At 40.1% G+C, this 19,601-nt stretch overlaps 1 protein-coding gene and 5 non-coding genes across 6 annotated transcripts; all 6 read right to left on the reverse strand.

Annotated features, from left to right (window-relative positions):
* Positions 1–12,980: 12,980 nt before the first annotated feature.
* rps7 (ribosomal protein S7) lies at positions 12,981–19,322 on the reverse strand. Its single transcript, XM_034123829.1, has 6 exons — positions 19,205–19,322; positions 18,322–18,393; positions 17,135–17,278; positions 15,820–15,884; positions 14,256–14,406; positions 12,981–13,095 (listed from the first exon to the last, which is right to left on the reverse strand). Exons 1-6 carry the CDS (start codon positions 19,310–19,312, stop codon positions 13,018–13,020), a joined length of 618 nt encoding a protein of 205 aa, XP_033979720.1. The 5' UTR covers positions 19,313–19,322; the 3' UTR covers positions 12,981–13,017.
* Positions 13,404–13,622, reverse strand: LOC117477220. Its single transcript, XR_004555317.1, has one exon. It is a non-coding gene; the product is annotated as a small nucleolar RNA SNORA73 family (small nucleolar RNA).
* On the reverse strand, positions 14,924–15,142 carry LOC117477224. The gene has a single exon (XR_004555321.1). It is a non-coding gene; the product is annotated as a small nucleolar RNA SNORA73 family (small nucleolar RNA).
* LOC117477226 lies at positions 16,230–16,448 on the reverse strand. Its single transcript, XR_004555322.1, has one exon. It is a non-coding gene; the product is annotated as a small nucleolar RNA SNORA73 family (small nucleolar RNA).
* On the reverse strand, positions 18,040–18,258 carry LOC117477222. The gene has a single exon (XR_004555319.1). It is a non-coding gene; the product is annotated as a small nucleolar RNA SNORA73 family (small nucleolar RNA).
* Positions 18,632–18,850, reverse strand: LOC117477223. The gene has a single exon (XR_004555320.1). It is a non-coding gene; the product is annotated as a small nucleolar RNA SNORA73 family (small nucleolar RNA).
* Positions 19,323–19,601: the final 279 nt, after the last annotated feature.

The following is a 19,601-nucleotide window of genomic DNA, read 5'->3' on the forward strand; positions in this document are numbered from 1 at the left end:
GGCCGTGCGTCTCGACTCTTTGAAACATCACTGTTGCCGGAAATGCATCCACGAAGGAGCCGTGGAGGACCGTGGAGGATCCATCAGTGTATCCTCGGTTATAGCTCCTCCAGAGAGCCTCCTCGACGCTCGATGCTCGGTCCTCGATGTGCATTTCGAGAAATGAGATGTCCTTCAACATGGCGCGCTAAAATTCATTTCCGGGTCACTACCGGAGGACCGAGGAGTTGAGGAGTCGAGGAGGGACATTTGATGACATGAGAAAGGGCCCATGACTTAACAAGCAGCAGTGGTCCACCGGTCCGAGGAGACGAGCTACCTACTGGGAATCTGGGCCCTTTCTCATGTCATCAAATGTCCCTCCTCGACTCCTCGACTCCTCGGTCCTCCGGTAGTGACCCGGAAATGAATTTTAGCGCGCCATGTTGAAGGACATCTCATTTCTCGAAATGCACTTCGGGGACCGAGCATCGAGCCGCACGGCCGGACTTATCTCAGCCAATGACAGCTCTGCATGCATCCCCTGGATATTATTTTATGAACTGCTTTCATCGCGACGCGATGTTTACAGTGAGAACAGCTGTGAGGTCCGTGCAGAAAGCAGAGCAGTGTGTATAATCATGGGCGTAGGAAGCATCCTGAATGTGGGGGGGACATTTTTAACGGGGGGTGTGGGGGCGAAAAAATATATAGATTTCCTGTATTCTGGTGCATTTTAACAGGTGGTTTGATATTTTTATGTGGCTATACTAGCATGAGGGAAATGATGGGTACATTTTGTAATTTCATCCAGTAGTAAAGAAAGGAAACATATTTGATTATTAATTCAGAGCTGTCTTTGAATTAATAAAAAGCAGTTTAAATGCCCATTTTTTGTACATTTATATACAACAATAAATATTTGAGTGCATTGAGAGATATTGTTGTGGAGAGTCATTTATATATAAATCGCAAAATACATTTGTGAATCCTTCTGTGAGCATTTATTAATATTGAGACTGATCTGACTCCATACGGATGTTAAGTTCAAATAAATGTTGCTCTTCTGTCTATATTGGTCATATGATGCCCCTTGACTGAAATGTTTCCTGTTCAATATCCCCACTGATTTCCTTAAAATCCTGGGATGAGAGTCCACATCACAATTTACTCTCAACTGTCATTTCCCTTTCATCACTCACCTCAGCAATGGACCTCTCTCTCTGTCCCTGCATTCTGCCTCTGACTCACTCTCAAGTGCCTAGATGTCAAGAGAGGTGGTGAAGTGACAATTATTTATTGAGCATTATAAAACGGACAAGTAAAATCAAGCAATCTGATTGGTTCTTAGCCGTGGTATACTGAGCGTATACCACGGGTAGAATTGTAAGTTACTTTTCACAACAACTCAGTAACCCTCCGCGTCTGAGATAAACAGTATACAGTTGGGCCGAAAAGCAAACTGCTTGCAGTTTGCTTTTCAAACTGGAACAAGAAAGCAGCGGAGAAGTAACGGAGCAGAAACCCTCCTTTTTACGCAGCGGTCCAGACATAGACATCAAACGGCAAAAACATATTCAGTGTGCAGTTCCTTTGGCATTAGGGCAGGGATATTTAGATACTTTCCAAGGTTTGACATAATGAATTGTGCTACTTTTAAAGCGAGCAACGATGTTTTCAAATCTGTAATCAAAAAGGTCCGCAAAAACATTTAAGATTAACTTCGACCTCCGGGGGGGGGGGGGGGTGTCTTACTATGGAGGAGTGGATTGAGGAGTGCCTATCTCCAGAACAAAAAGCACCTAAACGACGACATGTAGAGCTACGTGAAGAGCAGGTCGACCAACTGGAAAAGTATCACCATTCAAAAGCTTTCTGATGCGGGTCTTGAAACAAAGCAGAGAAATTATGACCGTTAGTGGCCACAGGTGCGAAAGCTCTCTCCAGAGCTACTGGAAGCCGAATCTCGGGGACCGGAGAAAGTGGAGCAATATTCTCGCCACGCCAAGCAACAGCCTAGAACAACCTCAGCCTATACAAGTAACCACGTAAGCCATTCTACTGATGCTGGGCAGTTTTTCAGTGGGTGCACAATAAACGGCAACATACACATTAATGTAAGTAAATAGCCAAATAATGGATCAACGCTCTCTGTCTAATATGTTCGCTAGCTGTTGTTAGTGTTGTTGCATAGCAACCACCTCGCACTATGTTTCGTGCAGAAGGCAACAGAGGGACTATTTTATTTTGAACATCATTATTTACTAATAAAAACTATTTAAATTAGAGTGTGTATTTTTCTTTCATATTGCCACACTTGGTAACCGTTTTATAAAAGCAATAGCTCACTTCAGGCCGTGATATATGCTCATTATATCACAGCTAAGGGGGTTGTCGACCCTCCGCTTCGCGTCGGGCCGAACCACGCCCCTTAGCTGTGATATAATGAGCATATACCACGGCCTGTCGTGAGCTATTGCTTAAGTATACTCTTTCACATTGAATCATAACAAGTCATACTGAATGTAAATACAACTGACTCTAAAGTAAGTCCCAGTCTGTGACATTGGACATTTTGAAGACTCAAAGTCCCAAGCAGTAGGTATCTCTCTACCATGACATAAAGACGAAGCTCCTCTCCAGAAGTGAGACGCCGCCATCACTGTTAACTGCTACCAGCTGATGACTTACTTTCCTCTTCTTTGAAAAAAATGTTCTTATGCCCATGTTGTCTGGGGGAGAAAACATATCAAACCAAGAGATCGTCAGCTTTGATTTTCGCTGTATTAACCATTTCCCGAACATTTGGTGTGTGTGCCTTACCTCCGCTACCGGCATCGCTTCATACAACAGATCTGAGCTGTCCAACTATGACAACACTCCTTGAACATGCGCGCGCTATGTGAGAATCTGCCTTGGTACAAAGTAGCAGTGAAAACATGGTACGGAGTTTCATTGATTTGGGCATTCTCTCAATAAGCAAGTGGAATGGATTTCATTTGATAGTGAAGCACTGACACAGCGCTCTGCAAAGAGCGGCGAGTGGATAGACCGATTCACGGACTTTCCGCATAGTAAAAGTGGGGGGGGTCTAAACTAATCATTTGAAAAAGTGGGGGGGACTTGTCCCACCCTCATATAATGGCTGCGACGCCCATGTGTATAATATATATCATATCACTCAGTATAACAGGCCTACTCTCTTTATTTGTTTTAGTTTAGTAGATATCTACAAACAAAGTCGATATTTTTCTAAAACCATTTAGTGCTTCACATAATAAAATACACAACGGCTGTAGCCTGATGATATGCTTTAGGAGCTGTAGGTGCGTGTGTGTGGTGGAGGTGTGTGTGGTACAGTGTGTGCGTAGATGCAGCGGACAGACAGGTCTCAGTTGGTTTGGTGTCCTCTGCTTACTTGTAATACTTGTAAATAAAACTTTTGGCCCGTCATTTATTTCCCTCATTGTAGCGACCAGAGAGGGGAGAGGGGGGGGGATATATCCAGTCTCTGATAGTGTTACGTTATTATGAGAGTGCTCTGTTTGATTCTGAAATTGTATATATTTATATAAATATATACATATATATGTGTGTGTGTGTGTGTGTCTGTGTGTGTGTGTGTCTGTGTGTATGTCCGCATCTGTAGCCTGTTATTGTCTCATTATACCGCACTGTGAATGAATTAAAAGTAAATATATAAGTCGTCATGAACACATCTGTCCATCAGACAGAGGGCTGCTGTGCCTCCTGTCATCATTAATGGACGTCTCTTTAAAATGACCGCTCAGAGGAGAGGAGTTCTCATTTCTCTAACCGCCTGCTGCTTCCCCTCCTCTCTCCTCGGTTCCCCTCCTCGGCTCCTCCGCTCGCATCTCCTGTGGGCGGGACTAAGTCTCGAGGATAGGAGTCGAGGAGGGACATTTGATGACATGAGAACGGGCCATAGTGACAACTTCACTGAAGATTGCCATGAACGTCTTGTGTACAACCAACCCCCTTTACACCCCTTTCCAGATAATGGTAGACAAGGAGCTGACGTTAGATCCGCATTGATGGACTATTTCAACATGGAGGACCACTAATATTACTGCAGTTAAACCTGATCTATTTTGTATCATGTCTCTTTTTTTATTACAATAAAATCACTGGATCACACTTGAATTGTGTTTATTTTGTATACAAATCACAGAATCTAGATACAAACAGGTATGAACAATATTCTTATAGAAAAAGTGCATACCCAAAGTGTTTAGACTATATTCTTATAGAAAAAGTGCATACCCAAACGGTTTAGACTATATTCTTAACTCAAATACACAGTGGGCCAAAATTAAAAAATCGGTACTAGTCGAGGGCCGGACTGGTTCAATGTTTATTGCAAAACTCATTGCCCATATTAAACATGGAACTAATAAAGCTTAAATGGTTGTAATGATGGATAACACTGGTAAAATGAGTTGATCTAAGTGTATCATGCCTATCCTTTTTCCCAATAACATCAATGGATCAGACATGACTTTTGTTTATTTTATATACAAATCAAAGACAAGTATGGACAATATTCGTATATAAACAAGATTTATTCCAAAAAATAAATAAGCAGTCAACTAGCCAACCCATGACTGCTCTCTGACCTTTGACCCTTCTATGAGGACATGACATGCAGGATACAAGTATTAATACATTTTTCTGTTATGGCATTTTCTTAATGGACATCATTCGAAGACCACCACCGGGTGGCTGCACACCGTATTTGAACATTAAGAAAAAGAGCATATTGACATTCTTTTCTTTTGTTTTTTAAGATGTTTTGGTATGCATTTTAAATATAAATTAGAGATGTTTAAAAATCTACTACTGTAACCTCTCCCAAAAATGAGTTCAGTATTTTTATGTGTGTGCAATACAGAAACATTTGGAAGATCAAAATGTAAAAATTGAGCTTGCTTTAGTTCTGGTAATGTATATACATTGTGAAAAACAAACATTGAAATGGCTATTCTTGCTATCAGAGGAATTAAGAGTTTACGTAAAATCCAGTATATGAGCTACATTTATGTTTGCTATGAGCTAAGTCATGTTTGAATTGTCCAATTTCAATCTATAATACTAATTTAAATGTAAAGAAAAGCAGAGCAGCTTACACTTTGCATCGAGATATGTTTGCCTTTTATATCAGTGAAATAAGAAATAAGAGAATGTAGCATATATGTAATATATGAAAATTCAAGACTATTGTGTAGTGCATGGGGGGGATTATTGTAAGTAAGATCATATGAAACTATAATATCAAACATAGGACTTTTGTGTATTTTATATACAAATCAAAGACAAGTATGGACAATATTCGTATATAAACAAGATTTATTCAAAAAACGTGTGGAGAATATACTTTATATACACTATAATAATGTGTTAAAAAAAAGAATGTGTGTTGAAAAAAGGTATGAACAAAAAAAGTATGAACAATTTACATACAAAAAATAAAGTCAGCGCTTGTTGGTCTCCATCACCTTCACAATCCTGTCTACCAAGCCAAGCATTGAGTGGCTGTTCTCCTCAATTTTGCTGAACACCTTTAGGAAGTCAGCATTGGCAGTATTGGCAGTATGCACCTCCTGAAGCATCACCTGGCCCTGCTCCAGTAGCCTTTCATCCCTCACGTCACTTTTCTCCATATAACTCAGAAGGCCAGATGACGAATCCCGCTTCCTTTTAACTACAAAGGGAAAAATAATAAAGTCAACACAGTATTCATGACATTTTATGAGATGTATATTATATACTGTGTAATGAAATGTTGTATTGTTATTATGGCTGCAGTTGCATAACTTGAACAACTACTACAATGACTATGCCATGATAAATGCACATGGCAACAGGGAACAGTATAACTATAATGATCACTGTAAACCTTACCCTGTCTGTTTCGGCCCGCTGGCTGGATTAGGTTCACCAGACATTCCTGGGAAGAGCTGCTTGCCGTAAGAGGAGACCCTTCCATCCGCACTGGGGAGCTACACGCCGACGGTAGTGGTGGTTCCGACACAGTACGCTCCAAACCAGATGTTTCTGTAAACACAATATAAACACAATGAACAAAAGTAGCTCTTCAACAAATCATAAATCGTTAGTGAGAAGAAAGAAGATACATTGGAGGCGTTAGCTGTCTTTGCCATGGGGATACCTTTGTTTATTTTGTTAGCATTAGCATGCTAGCGCTATTATTGGTTTGGATGCACATCCGGTAGCTGTAGTAGCTCAACGGTCAGTGTATGTTTTGGTCATTGGATTTTCTTTTCACAAATGGAAATTCAAAAACAAAAAACGACTGGATATTTGATTTTCGTTTTCAAATTGAAAAACCAAAATTGAAATACAAGGCGTTTTTCTTTATCACGGTCAAAAAGGGATTTACTAAACTTAAAAAAACGGGATGATTTTCATTTTCTACTTCTCAAAACAAAAAATAAAATCACTAGAAAACAGAAACAAAAAAACGCCCCGTTTTTTCATATTCTGCTACCGGAAGTTACCTTACAAAATAAGAGCGCAGACGAAACTCACGGAAGTGATTTCAAAACAAAAGCACTCGTAGGCTATGCTAAAATCACACTTTGAATCACTACAGTATCCTGTTGAAGGAACTGTGATTATTATAAACAAGGGGAATTTAGCGATCTCTGAAAACGGCCAAGACACACTTTGAGCCCAGAAAATGAATGTTATAAAGGGCTGTAAATATAATAGGCCTATGTCTAAAATGGACAACATTGTTAGGAGATTTCAACTATACAGCGATTCTGCACTGCGGTCAACTCAGCCGTCTGGGTGACCAGATGTCCCGCTTTGTGCGGTATTGCACAGCATTTTCACGACTTTTGGTGCGTCCCGCAAATTGAGACGATGTCCCGCATATTTCATTTTGATTGGCTAAAACGCTTTTCTAAAATCTGATTTATGACATGAATCAGATGCGGAGAAAGGCCGGCTCGGTTCGCTGACGGCCGGCACTGCCCTTTATTATTATATGTTTTAAACTTTATATATACAGTCTATGGTTTTAAACGGCATTATGTAAGTTGCGCTGGCAGGCGACAGAAGTTCACAGTGTACCCCCCCCCCGCTGACAGTTCACGAGCGTCCATGTCTCTCCACCCCCCGTTGACAGTTCACGCGTCGACATTGCATTTACATGTCCCACATTGTCCCACAAAAACATACTCTAGAGCAGAAGTGGCTTGATTTTGTTCTCAGCAGGGGACTTTGACAGAGGATTTCTCAAAAAGTAAAGAGTAAAATTACTTCAATGATTTAGTAGTAGGCTAACTAATACAAAGTCAAACAGTATCAATTTCATTAAGAACTAATGGTAAAATTGTCTTTTTATCACTCATCAAAGATAGCAGATAAACATACATTATGTAGGCTACTATGGAGGGGACTCTGACAGAGGATTACTCAAAAAGTACACAGTAAAAGTACTTCATTTCATTTCTGGTAGCAGTCAAACTAGTACCGAGTCCAACAGTGTCAGTTTTATTAAGAACTTTTGGTAAAAAACTCTAGAGTATATTTGTGCCACAAGTGGGACAGAGCTCTGTCCCACTTGTGGCTTTCTGGCACCTGGTCACCTCAGCCGTCTCTCGAGTTTGATTTTTCAAACCAGCTGCTCTTCATTTTTTCCCCTGCTATATTCAATGAGTGATACAAATATTTTTGTCCACAAGTTCTTAATAAAACTGACACTGTACTAATTTGACTGCTACTGTTACACCACTCAGACCGCAAGGGTATTATAGGTGTAGAAAACGTTCATTTATTAACTTCCACAAGGCACATGTGCAAGATGTCAGCATCTCAAACGATCGAACGAACAACACACAGACACACTTCTTCTGTTCATCTCCAGCATAAAACAATGATGAACCATCAGGTGATCTGCCCCCTTGTGGTATAAACATGCATGTGCAGGTAGACAACCTCAACCTTATGGGTGCTACACTACCAGAAATGAAATGAAGTACTTTCACTGTGTACTTTGTGAGTAATCCTCTGTCAGAGTCCCCTCCATAGTAGCCTATCCAGGCCAGTCTCTAAAGAAGTTCCAAGGTGTAAAAATGCTGCTGCCGGAGTACTGACTGGAAGTATTGCTGATATCATGTCTACCATCCTCTTAAAAATACTCTGTCCAACAATATCAGTCTCAGGAAGAAATGTTTTTTAACGCTTATTAAAAGAAAAACATGCATTCTTGTACTCAGGAGGGGACATTGACAGAGGATTACTGGAAAAGTACACAGTAAGTACTTCATAGTAGCTACTTGTGGGGGTAGTTTCAGTAGTACTGAGTCCAACATGATCAATCTCACAAAGAACTAATGGCAACAAAAAATAATTCCCTCATCAAACTTAGCAGAAGTGGCTTGATTTTGTTCTCAGCAGGGGACTTTGACAGAGGATTTCTCAAAAAGTACACAGTAAAATTACTTCAATGTATTGTAAGTAGTAATATCCTTCAGCAAAGTAACACACTCTGTCACTCTGGTTGCCCTCTTATGACGCTGCTGTCTTTTAATATATAACTATTTCTCAGCCGCTAATTCGTTCCTCGCAGATTCTTCAGCCTCATCCTTCCATCAGTCCCAGTCAACGCCTCTAGCACACTTCCAGTGTCTGACTCCATATGATATTGTCCTGATGCTGTAAGGGTGATGCCCCATGATCACAAAATGTGTGCCAAGGACCTCATATTATGTCTGTCATAAATGTTACATCACCCATGTAACCCATGAAGTTTTCTTTCATTTTTTCTCTTCTCTTAACTGAATAGTTCTGTCTTTAAGTATAATACAATGTAAAGTCCTTTTCCTGCACCATTTTAAGGCTTCAAAAACAGCCATTTTTACTGTATGTGTTTGGAGAAATGACACAATCAATGGCCCAGAATTGTACTTTATAAACTATGAATCTTGTGGTGCTTGAAGAAATACACACTGGCTAAGTCGGCCAGGATATATGCCTTTTTTGGAGGCCTTTTTTGCAATATTTATTAAAATGTCACTAGTTATTTAAACAAACCCCTATCTGAGGATAATACACGCAACCATAAAACGCCCTTTATCTAGAGAGCCATTGAAGCCCATGAAGAATTTATCCTTCCACAAATCTTTTCAACTGCTCTATTAATAAAGCTGCCACGTGTTTTCAAATTCAAGTTAAGGCACTATCTGTGCAGAACATTACAAATATTCTTAATTTGCAGTATTTTATTTAAAAAGTGTTCAGAAAGACTGCATCAAATATGCTATATCTATATAATATCAATATTGTTATTAACTTCAATCAAAGTCAATTTAAATAGCGGGCAAGACTTTCCAAGGGGTAAAAATGCTGCTGCCGGACTACTGACTGGAAGTATTGCTGATATCATGTCTACCATATCCTCTTAAAATACTCTGTCCAACAATATCAGTCTCATGAAGAAAGGTGTTTTAACGCTGATTCAAAATAGCAGAGAAACAGGCATTCTTGTTCTCAGGAGGGGACATTGACAGAGGATTACTTAAAAAGTACACAGTAAGTACTTCATAGTACTTGTGGGAGTAGTTTCACTACTAGCCTACTGAGTCCAACAGGATCGATCTCACGAAGAACTAATGGCAGAAAAAATTATAACAAACTCGAGAGACGGCTGAGCTGACCGCAGTGCAGAATCGCTGTATAGTTTAAATCTAACAAAGTTGTCCATTTTAGACATAGGCCTATTATATTTACAGCCCTTAATAACATTCATTTTCTGGGCTCAATGTGTCTTGGCTGTTTTCGTTGTGAAAACAAATGGACCGTCGATACACGGATTGACCGTCCTCATCTGCGCTCTTATTTTGAAAGACAACTTCCGGTAGCAGAATATAAAAAAAACGGGGTTTTTTTTAGTTTCTGTTTTTTAGTGATTTTATTTTTTGTTTTGAGAAGTAGAAAATGAAAATCATCCCGTTTTTTTAAGTTTAATTAATCCCTTTTTGACCGTGATAAAGAAAAACGCCTTGTATTTCAATTTGAAAACGAAAATCAAATATCCAGTCGTTTTTTGTTTTTGAATTTCCATTTGTGAAAAGAAAATTCAATGACCAAAACATACACTGACCCTCAACTTTAGCTTTATTGCCAGGTCTGTCGATAGCTAGATGGTTGTAAAACAAAAAGTCACAAATAAAACAAATCGGTAATGCATAACTCACCGGCAAATGAGCTCTGCATCCGCCTTTCCGCCAGCTTCAACAAGATCTGTGGAAATAACATTGAGAATCAGTTTTAATGTTATACCATAGTAATGAATGCTGCAAAGCTGGGTATGTTGAGCTTGGCGCATGCAGAGGCTAACAACAGCTAGCTCTAACGCCATCGAATAGGACGTATATTTACCTTCTTTCTCCTAACGGATCGTCGTTGAAGTTGATGATGATGATTGTAAAGAAGTCTTGAATGTAGCATGAAACGACTGTGAAGTTGGTAGTAAAGTCGTCCCATTTGTACCATTTGTTCCATTTCGTTTCGACAGAGCAAAACCACAACGAGTAGCGCTTCAATACAATCTGCCATTGTTGTTGTCGATGTGAGGGGTTTCCGCGCGGTTTGGCTTTATGAAGCAGGCACGCAAACGGTTACGTCATGACGCAAACGATGACGCAATGACGCAGCACCAGTCGGACTCTGAGCGGTGTGAAAAGAGCCGGAGCTAAACCGAAGAACCGGTTCTGAACCTGAAAAGCTCTAGCACGGAGCTTGAACCGGAGTTGCGTTGGTGTGAAAGGGGCATGAGAGTGTTTAGATACTTAACTTTAGTCTAAGTTATCTCAGTGGGTCTCAAACGGTTTGGTCACAAATTATTCAAAAGATTATTTCCGCGGCACACCTTCATATGATCATTATAGATATACAAACAATAAGAGAAAAAAGGAAAAACAGTTATGAAATACTATATGGCAGTAAAACAAGAATAGAGTTTAAAAGGGGAGTGATTAGTAAAATATCCATAAAGAAAAAGTACATCTGTTTACAGTTCTGCTTCATATGGGTGTTGAGAGAGGTATCCATAGATCTCTTCATGTTGCTCTCAAAGTGCACCAGATTGATGCATTTAACTTCAATATTTAAAAAAAAATCTTCCCGGGGGAGCATCCCCCCGGACCCCCCTAGAGGAGGTGAGGTCTGCCCCCCACTCATAAAAAATACCACTTTACCCCTGCCTATATGCCGTGAGCTGATTATCGAGCCTTCATTGTAACAGTCGCGGGTGTACTGTGTGTGTGCGTGTGGGGAGTGTTGCAGTAAAAAATGCCTCTGTGGGCTAAGCCCCGAATGTTTTCAGGTCCAGGCGACGCCCCTGATGGTCACCATGTCAAATCAAACATTTTAAATAACTAATTGTACACTGAGGGTGTGTCCCACAACATCACCCTACATCAAGACATGTACTACTGCTATGGGTACACCAAAGGAAAATCCTCTTATTTTTCCATCTAGAACAATTTATCAGAACATTTAGTTATCCTTTAAATATCCAAGTTTGCCCTTGCCTGTATATATACACATTTAACCAGGTATCATAACATTCTGCTGCTAGCATTAATTCCTGAGCTAAAAGCTAACATTGATTTGTAACCCTTTTAGTATCATTGTAACAATTAGTCACAGGGTTGCATTTCCTACAAAATAATTTAACATCTTGTGAAATTAAATGTTTATGTGTGATTTAGCATGTTGTTTAGTGTTAAATGTAGTTTCCCCAGAATATATATTGATGTTATTGGCACCAGGGAGCCTGAGCATGATAGGGTGCAACAATTGAAAAGAGGTGCTGCAGCACAGGCAGTATGAGAAAAAATAAAGAGCTTTTTGAATATTAAATCATGGAGACATGTCACAGTAGAGACACTAGATCATGGGTCGGCAATAGGCGGGAAAATTATTTTGAGAATAAAAATACAAAATTGACATATCGCAGTCGCACATATCGGCTATAATGTCCAAATAGAGAATCTACCTACACCTGAAGAATGCTTATTGTACTTTTATCCATGTTGAGAGTGAATGACACAGCACAGGCACAATCTGGCAGCGGGGTGCACTGACGCTGATAGTGGATCAATAAGTAGGTGGACAGCGCGTGGTGCTGAAATAGCCAACATGCGGTTTGTGGTTTGAAAAAAATACCAGCTCACTAAATCAAACGTAATGTTTACTTATATGTGAACAGTAACAAAGTTCAGTCAAAACATTGACAACAAAATCGGAGAAGCCGCTTGATCATGGAGGGCGAGGGGTGGTGGTGCATATGCTGCCACCCCAGTTGGCAGCTTTGTTTTGAAAGAAAAGTTGTGGCTCATCGGACATTTATGAGAAAATCCCTAATGTCCGAGTGCAAGTGAATGCAGCACAAGACGCGAGCCTTGTAACCCCATCCCCCGGCCCTGGCGCGAGCATGGAAATGGGATTGTCATTTGAACGGGACGGCGCAAAACGAGAAGCATTCGGTCTACATCAATGACAGAGAAGAGACTGTCGAGTTTGGCTGTACTCAGCATTGATTCAAAAGGCACTAAATCTTTGGATCTTAATAAGCTTGTGAGCAGTGGCGGACTGGCCATCTGTAGAATCACAGAACGGCGCCGCAGCGAGGCACCCCCCACCCCCAGGCATTCGAACGAGTCACATGTTTTAACAATCAATTACTTAAATAAGCCTTTGATTATGTTCCGGCCCGCCATCTAGTGGCTCAGAAAAGAATTGGCCCAAGGTCAAACTTATTTGCCGACCCCTGTACTAGATACTGATATGAACCTGGAAATGAGAATAGTAGGGCCCTATTGAAATATAACTAGTTTTTAACAATAAAATAGTTTAAAAAAAACGATGAAATGATAAACATGTACCTTTGAATTATATGCAGTTACCCATTTCTTCAATGAGTAAAAAAAGACAACCAGCATCAGTAGTGACAGTAAACAAATTTTATTTTGTCATCGGCATTTACAGCTGGAATTCTGGGAATTCGAACACGACGTCTTTGCCAGTGAGTTTCTTGTAGACACCGGAGTACGTCTCCACCTGAAAGATGAGCAAAAAAAACACACTTTATAAATATCACTTATGTAAAAGATTTGACAAAAAAAAAAAAAAAAAATCAGACTAGTTTCTCCCCCCCAATATTTTAATGGTGGAAATGCAGGAAAATTGTTTTTATTATTCTACAACCAACTCCTGACATTTAGTCAAATAAAGGTCAGATGAAAACCCAGTGCCCAAAATCTTATCCTATTAAAAAAGCATTATAGTTTCATGATAGCAGACAAAACACAATTACATAGGCATTTAAATTCACGTTTCCAAGTCACGATGACTCTTGTACAAACAGATATTGTGCACTGCATGGTTTAGCCCCCCAGTAATGGCCCCAAAGGACTCTGGGAAGATGTAGGAATATACAGAACGCCCGTCCTCTCCGACCGGCGGCCGGGAGAAGAGCTTTGTCTCCGACATCGTGGAACGGGACTTTACGTCTCAGCTGAAAGCTACGCTCCCATACGCCACAAGGACAGAGCCAGGAGAGCAACCTCGCTGGATATCCATGTCGGGTTCACACAGAATACACACATTCATCATCATCATCATCATCATATGTATACATCTTTCTTATACCAGGTTGTGGAAGAGGTCTGTTTGTATCTTTTAAAGTTGATTTAAAGCTCATTTATCATTAAATTTATCATTGTGTCTTGATGTTCAGTTTTAGAAAGACTAGCTAGAAAGCAATGCAAAATGATCATGAAATAACATTTTAAGTTTGCTTTAGACTTATTTTTTCTTGAGCCATCAATTTGAATGAATCATTAATTGTCTGAACGTAGCAAAACCTTTCCTTTAAAAGTTCTCAAAGCTAAAGCAGACTTATTTGAAGCAGACATGCTTTTTCACGGCTCAATAATATTTTCAAACAATCGATGCATTGGATGCTTTTCAGACGGCCAACCAGAATAGCATCTATGAGGGCTTCAAGTTTTCAACATACACGATCAGACTTAGTTTCAGATCATTGTAAATTCTAAACTTTGGGGTTCTGGTTCGTTATAACGACGAATAAAGACGTCTGTAAGGCTTTGTGTCAATGTATCTGATTTATTATTATTGACCAAAGGATTAACGAGGCAACAGATGAATTGAAGTGGTTTATGTCATCTGAATATACGGACATATCTACTTGGACTCACTTTGTGTTCCACGTTGTTCTGCTGAGCTTTGTCCAGGTGGATCTTGATGAGCCGACTGCAGTCCTGCTTCACTCGGATCCTCTTTCCAACGATCTCGCTGGGGAACACCAGGTCCTCCAAGATGGCATCGTGGACCGCGGTCAAGGTGCGGCTGAGGGGGGACGAAGGAGAAATTCAAGTTAAATACCCAACTCTCCTGCAAGGTGAATAAAGAGCGTGGGGATCTCTGAATAGAAAGACAGCCAAAAAGTGATTATTTATTTTAATATTGTAAAGATTTGGGTTCTATACGAAGTCTAAAAACACCCAAATTCACTTCTACTATCCTCTATAATGTTATATTTACTTGCTTTTCTGTGATTAATATCAGTGTATATTTAATATGTTAAGTGTTGGACTCTTGGCAGAACTAAAAACATGAAGACCCGAGGTTACATCACATCAAACTTAGGATCTAGGAATTTATACAAATTGAGTTTATCTGCATTTTCCGATCCTTACAGTAACATACTTTTGTAATTCAACATTAAATAATGTCAGAATGAACATATGTCCAATATAAAAAGCAGACTATCGTTTACCCGTTTCATGATAGCAGACAAAACACAATTACATTGTAGGCATTTTCATTCACGTTTCCAAGTCACGATGACTCTCGTACAAACAGATAATGTGCACTGCATGGTTTAGCCCCCCAGTAATGGCCCCAAAGGACTCTGGGAAGATGTAGGAATATACAGAACGCCCATCCTCTCCGACCGGCGGCCGGGAGAAGAGCTTTGTCTCCGACATCGTGGAACGGGACTTTACGTCTCAGCTGAACGCTACGCTCCCATACGCCACAAGGACAGAGCCAGGAGAGCAACCTCGCTGGATATCCATGTCGGGTTCACACAGAATACACACATTCATCATCATATTTATACATCTTTCTTATACCAGGCTGTGGAAGAGGTCTGTTTGTATCTTTTAAAGTATATTTAAAGCTCATTTATCATTAAAGCTATGATTCATTGTGTCTTGATGATCAGTTTTAGAAGTAGTAGCAAGAAACCAATGCAAATGTAGCATTACAAAACAAGTTCAAACTGAAGACTCATTTGTCAAATCTTGTTGAGCCATTCATTTGGTTAGATTATAAAATGCCAGAAGTTTGCAAATCTGACTCGAGACTTAATCTAAATTGCTCTTTTTAGTTGTCATGTCTTACAAAAATCCTAAGGATGTTGAGTATATACACAATAATACATTTACATATCCACATCAAAAGGCTGGAACCAGTGAACTGTGGCATTAAGTGGCTTAAATGATCAGGTTTTACACGTTTGGATTTCATGAATAACCTCAACATGAAGCTATTTTGCTAATTGATTGAAACTATTTCCTAGTTTCCGTTGTATTAAGGAGTTACGGTGGTGTTTGTGTCACAGAGTAACTGCAGTAAAGACTAGAAAGAGTGATATAAAACAAACAATAGTTTCCTGGATAATCCAAGCATAAGAAACCCTGATCATTCCCACGCTCAGGGTAAATCTGAGCTGGTGTTTTATTATATATTTCTCACCTCCTGGGACGCTTCTGCTTGTTCTTTGTGCGACTTTTCCTGGTGGGTTTGGGCAGAATTCTCCTCTGAAAAAACAACATCTTCTCGTTAACCTCCAATCAGGATCCACACACACATTTAAACAGCTTCAAATTCAAGTCATTCAAGAACAAATGAACGTCATGAATCAGGGTCAGACTGATATTCGGGCGCAGTATTGGATATAACCTGCTGAAAGTCTTTTTCCTCCTAGCCTTACTCGACAGCTTCAGAGTCGAAAACGTGCTTCTTTCTGCATTAAACAAAACATTTCAATAGAAAATGTCAATATTTATAAATGAAGTTTTGACAAGTCACCAATTTCTAGCTATTGACTTTAAATCAAAATATGTCTTAACATGCCCAGATCAGTCGAACCCTAACACATCAGATATTGTGCACTGCATGGTTTAGCCCCCCAGTAATGGCCCCAAAGGACTCTGGGAAGATGTAGGAATATACAGAACGCCCGTCCTCTCCGACCGGCGGCCGGGAGAAGAGCTTTGTCTCCGACATCATGGAACGGGACTTTACGTCTCAGCTGAACGCTACGCTCCCATACGCCACAAGGACAGAGCCAGGAGAGCAACCTCGCTGGATATCCATGTCGGGTTCACACAGAATACACACATTCATCATCATATGTATACATCTTTCTTATACCAGGTTGTGGAAGAGGTCTGTTTGTATCTTTTAAAGTTTATTTCAAAGGACATCTGACTGCTGCATGAGGTGAAAAGTCACACCTCTCCAAAATGTTGGTTTCCAAACGCTAGGTGACATTATTTAAAATCATTCTGGATATTTTTGGAGCATGAGGAGAAGGATACATTTCTCAGACCAACTTAAAATCACAAACATGTGAAGATGCAATGTGTAGTACAATTAAACATTTACCAGAGATGGTTCATATTTTGATGCACCTGATCATATTATAAAAAGGTATTATCCAGATAAGGGATGCTGTAGTTAACGCTACAATATGACACCCAGCATTGACACTATTGATGTCACAAAACCAGATATGTAGGAGTCAATACCAGTATAATTCTACATAAAGAATTCAATATTGGAGTAAAAGAAGGAACTCTATGTAAAAAAACATGTCAATTAGTTGTTTTAAATATGAATAATAAGCTGGTTGTGATGCATTCACTCAGCAGACCTTATGAGGGGTCACCAGTCTTAAATAAGTCAATAAAACATGTATTGAACTGGGGAAAGACCTCCTCCACAACCCTGCAGTATTGATCCATCCATGATGATAAACTCAGGCAGACATCTTCCTCCTGCTCACCTGTGCAATGAAGACAACGTGCTTCCCGCTGAACTTCTTCTCGAGCTCCCTCACCAGACGCACCTGGATCTTCTGGAAGGACTTCAGCTGAGGAACGGGAACGAAGATGATGATGGCTTTCCGACTGCCACCTACCTCGATTTCCTAGAGACAAAACCAACACACTTAATGACAGAAGAAAACAGATAATGAACGACCTCCCTGATCATTAGACTTTATACAGGTGGAAAGGAACATTTATTCCTCAAACAGTTAGCTAATAAAGTGGAGAAATCTCACTGATCGCACCAGATTAATGTTAGCATAGTCATGACAGTAAACATTAGTTAAGTCCTTATATAAAATAATGTGATCTGCGTGGTTTACCATCATAGTAACAGCCACTCGAAGGTGTCTTGGAAGGTAATTGGAATCTTTATCAATAAGTATATAATAATAACTGGCAGATCAAAGCAAACCTAGTGAAAGTTGCAAAAAGACGTTTGTCATTTAGCATGAAATACACCGGTCTAAAACCAAAAGATTAAACTGGAATGCTAAATTATGTTTCTTTATGCTAGACAGGAGACACTAACATCATAGTTTACCATCATAGTAACAGCCACTCAAAGGTGTCTTGGAAAGTCATTGGCATCTTTATCAATATATATAATAGTGACTGGCAGCCCTGATCAAAGCAAACTTAGTGAAAGTTGCATTAGATAAGTGACCTAAGATTTCCATTGACATATCTACACTGTAGCTACGTACAAATGACAATAAAAGCCTTGAATTGAATTAAGAAGTTTGTCATTCAGCATCACAATGTACACCTGTCTAAAACCAAAATGATGTTTCTTGTTAGACAGAACATAAATGCATTTAGATTCACGTTTCCAAGTCACGATGACTCTTGTACAAACAGATATTGTGCACTGCATGGTTTAGCCCCCCAGTAATGGCCCCAAAGGACTCTGGGAAGATGTAGGAATATACAGAACGCCCGTCCTCTCCGACCGGCGGCCGGGAGAAGAGCTTTGTCTCCGACATCGTGGAACGGGACTTTACGTCTCAGCTGAACGCTACGCTCCCATACGCCACAAGGACAGAGCCAGGAGAGCAACCTCGTTGGATATCCATGTCGGGTTGTTATTTCAAAAATATTTGAATGTAGACCTAAGAGAGGATGAGTAGAACTGTCCCTCTACCTTTGCTGCAGTGATGTTCAGCTCTCGCAGCTGAGCCTTGAGGTCGGAGTTCATCTCCAGCTCGAGCAGAGCCTGCAAGGAGAAACAAGACAAATCAGCCTTTAGTTTTATGTAAATGCAACTTCCTGACACATGTACAAGCACAGCCATTATACCTCATAGCTGGACATAATCTGGCAGTTTCTATACAGTTCATATTTCTGTTTACATGCAGAGAATAACCTGATTTCTGATCTAAGATACTGAGAGGTGATTTTCTATGATTAATACTTATAATCAAAAAATAAATTCACACATTCCTTCTGGCAACTAATGTGCACTGCATGGTTTAGCCCCCCAGTAATGGCCCCAAAGGACTCTGGGAAGATGTAGGAATATACAGAACGCCCGTCCTCACCGACCGGCGGCCGGGAGAAGAGCTTTGTCTCCGACATCGTGGAACGGGACTTTACGTCTCAGCTGAAAGCTACGCCCCCATACGCCACAAGGACAGAGCCAGGAGAGCAACCTCGCTGGATATCCATGTCGGGTTCACACATAATACACACATTCATCATCATATGTATACATCTTTCTTATACCAGGTTGTGGAAGAGGTCTGTTTTTATCTTTTAAAGTTGATTTAAAAAGAAAACCTGTTTTACAAATCCAAGACTCAAACGCCTGCATCTTAAAAAAAAATACTTCAAAATTACACTATATTTTACAGTAGGAAGCAGCATCACCAGCAATGAGGTAATGTGTGTTTCAGGGCAACACTGAAACTATTGGATTCAAGATCTGACAGCATCTCAAACAATGAACATTTCCATACAAACACACCATGCAGCTTGACAAACTCAAACATAAACACATGATTTAATGTGAAACCTGGTCTTCTTACCTGGGAGATCCCAGACTCGAACTCGTCAGGCTTTTCGCCATTCGGCTTCACTATTTTGGCGCTGGTACTGAACATGGCCGTTGTTTCTGTGGAGGTAAATAAAAACATGTAGGGTTAAATAAGCATCAACAGCCTCCTAACACACTTATGCTATCTTGGTATCGTGGTTGAGCTCCATCAAACTAGCATGCATTTAGGCTAGGCTATGACCAGCTTAATGATAATTGAGGGCAGCAGGCTAAGTCAGAACCATAAGCCATATTTGAACTTAAATTGTGATACTTTCAACATTAACCCTCAACAAATCAAACAGCCACAAAGTAAGCTAGACTCTGTGTTACAAACAAACAGCATGTTAGCCACAAGCTAGCTCTGAGGGAGGTAGCATGTTTCAACT

Source organism: Trematomus bernacchii, unplaced genomic scaffold, assembly GCF_902827165.1.
Source record: "Trematomus bernacchii unplaced genomic scaffold, fTreBer1.1, whole genome shotgun sequence".
Taxonomy (NCBI): Eukaryota; Metazoa; Chordata; class Actinopteri; order Perciformes; family Nototheniidae; genus Trematomus; species Trematomus bernacchii.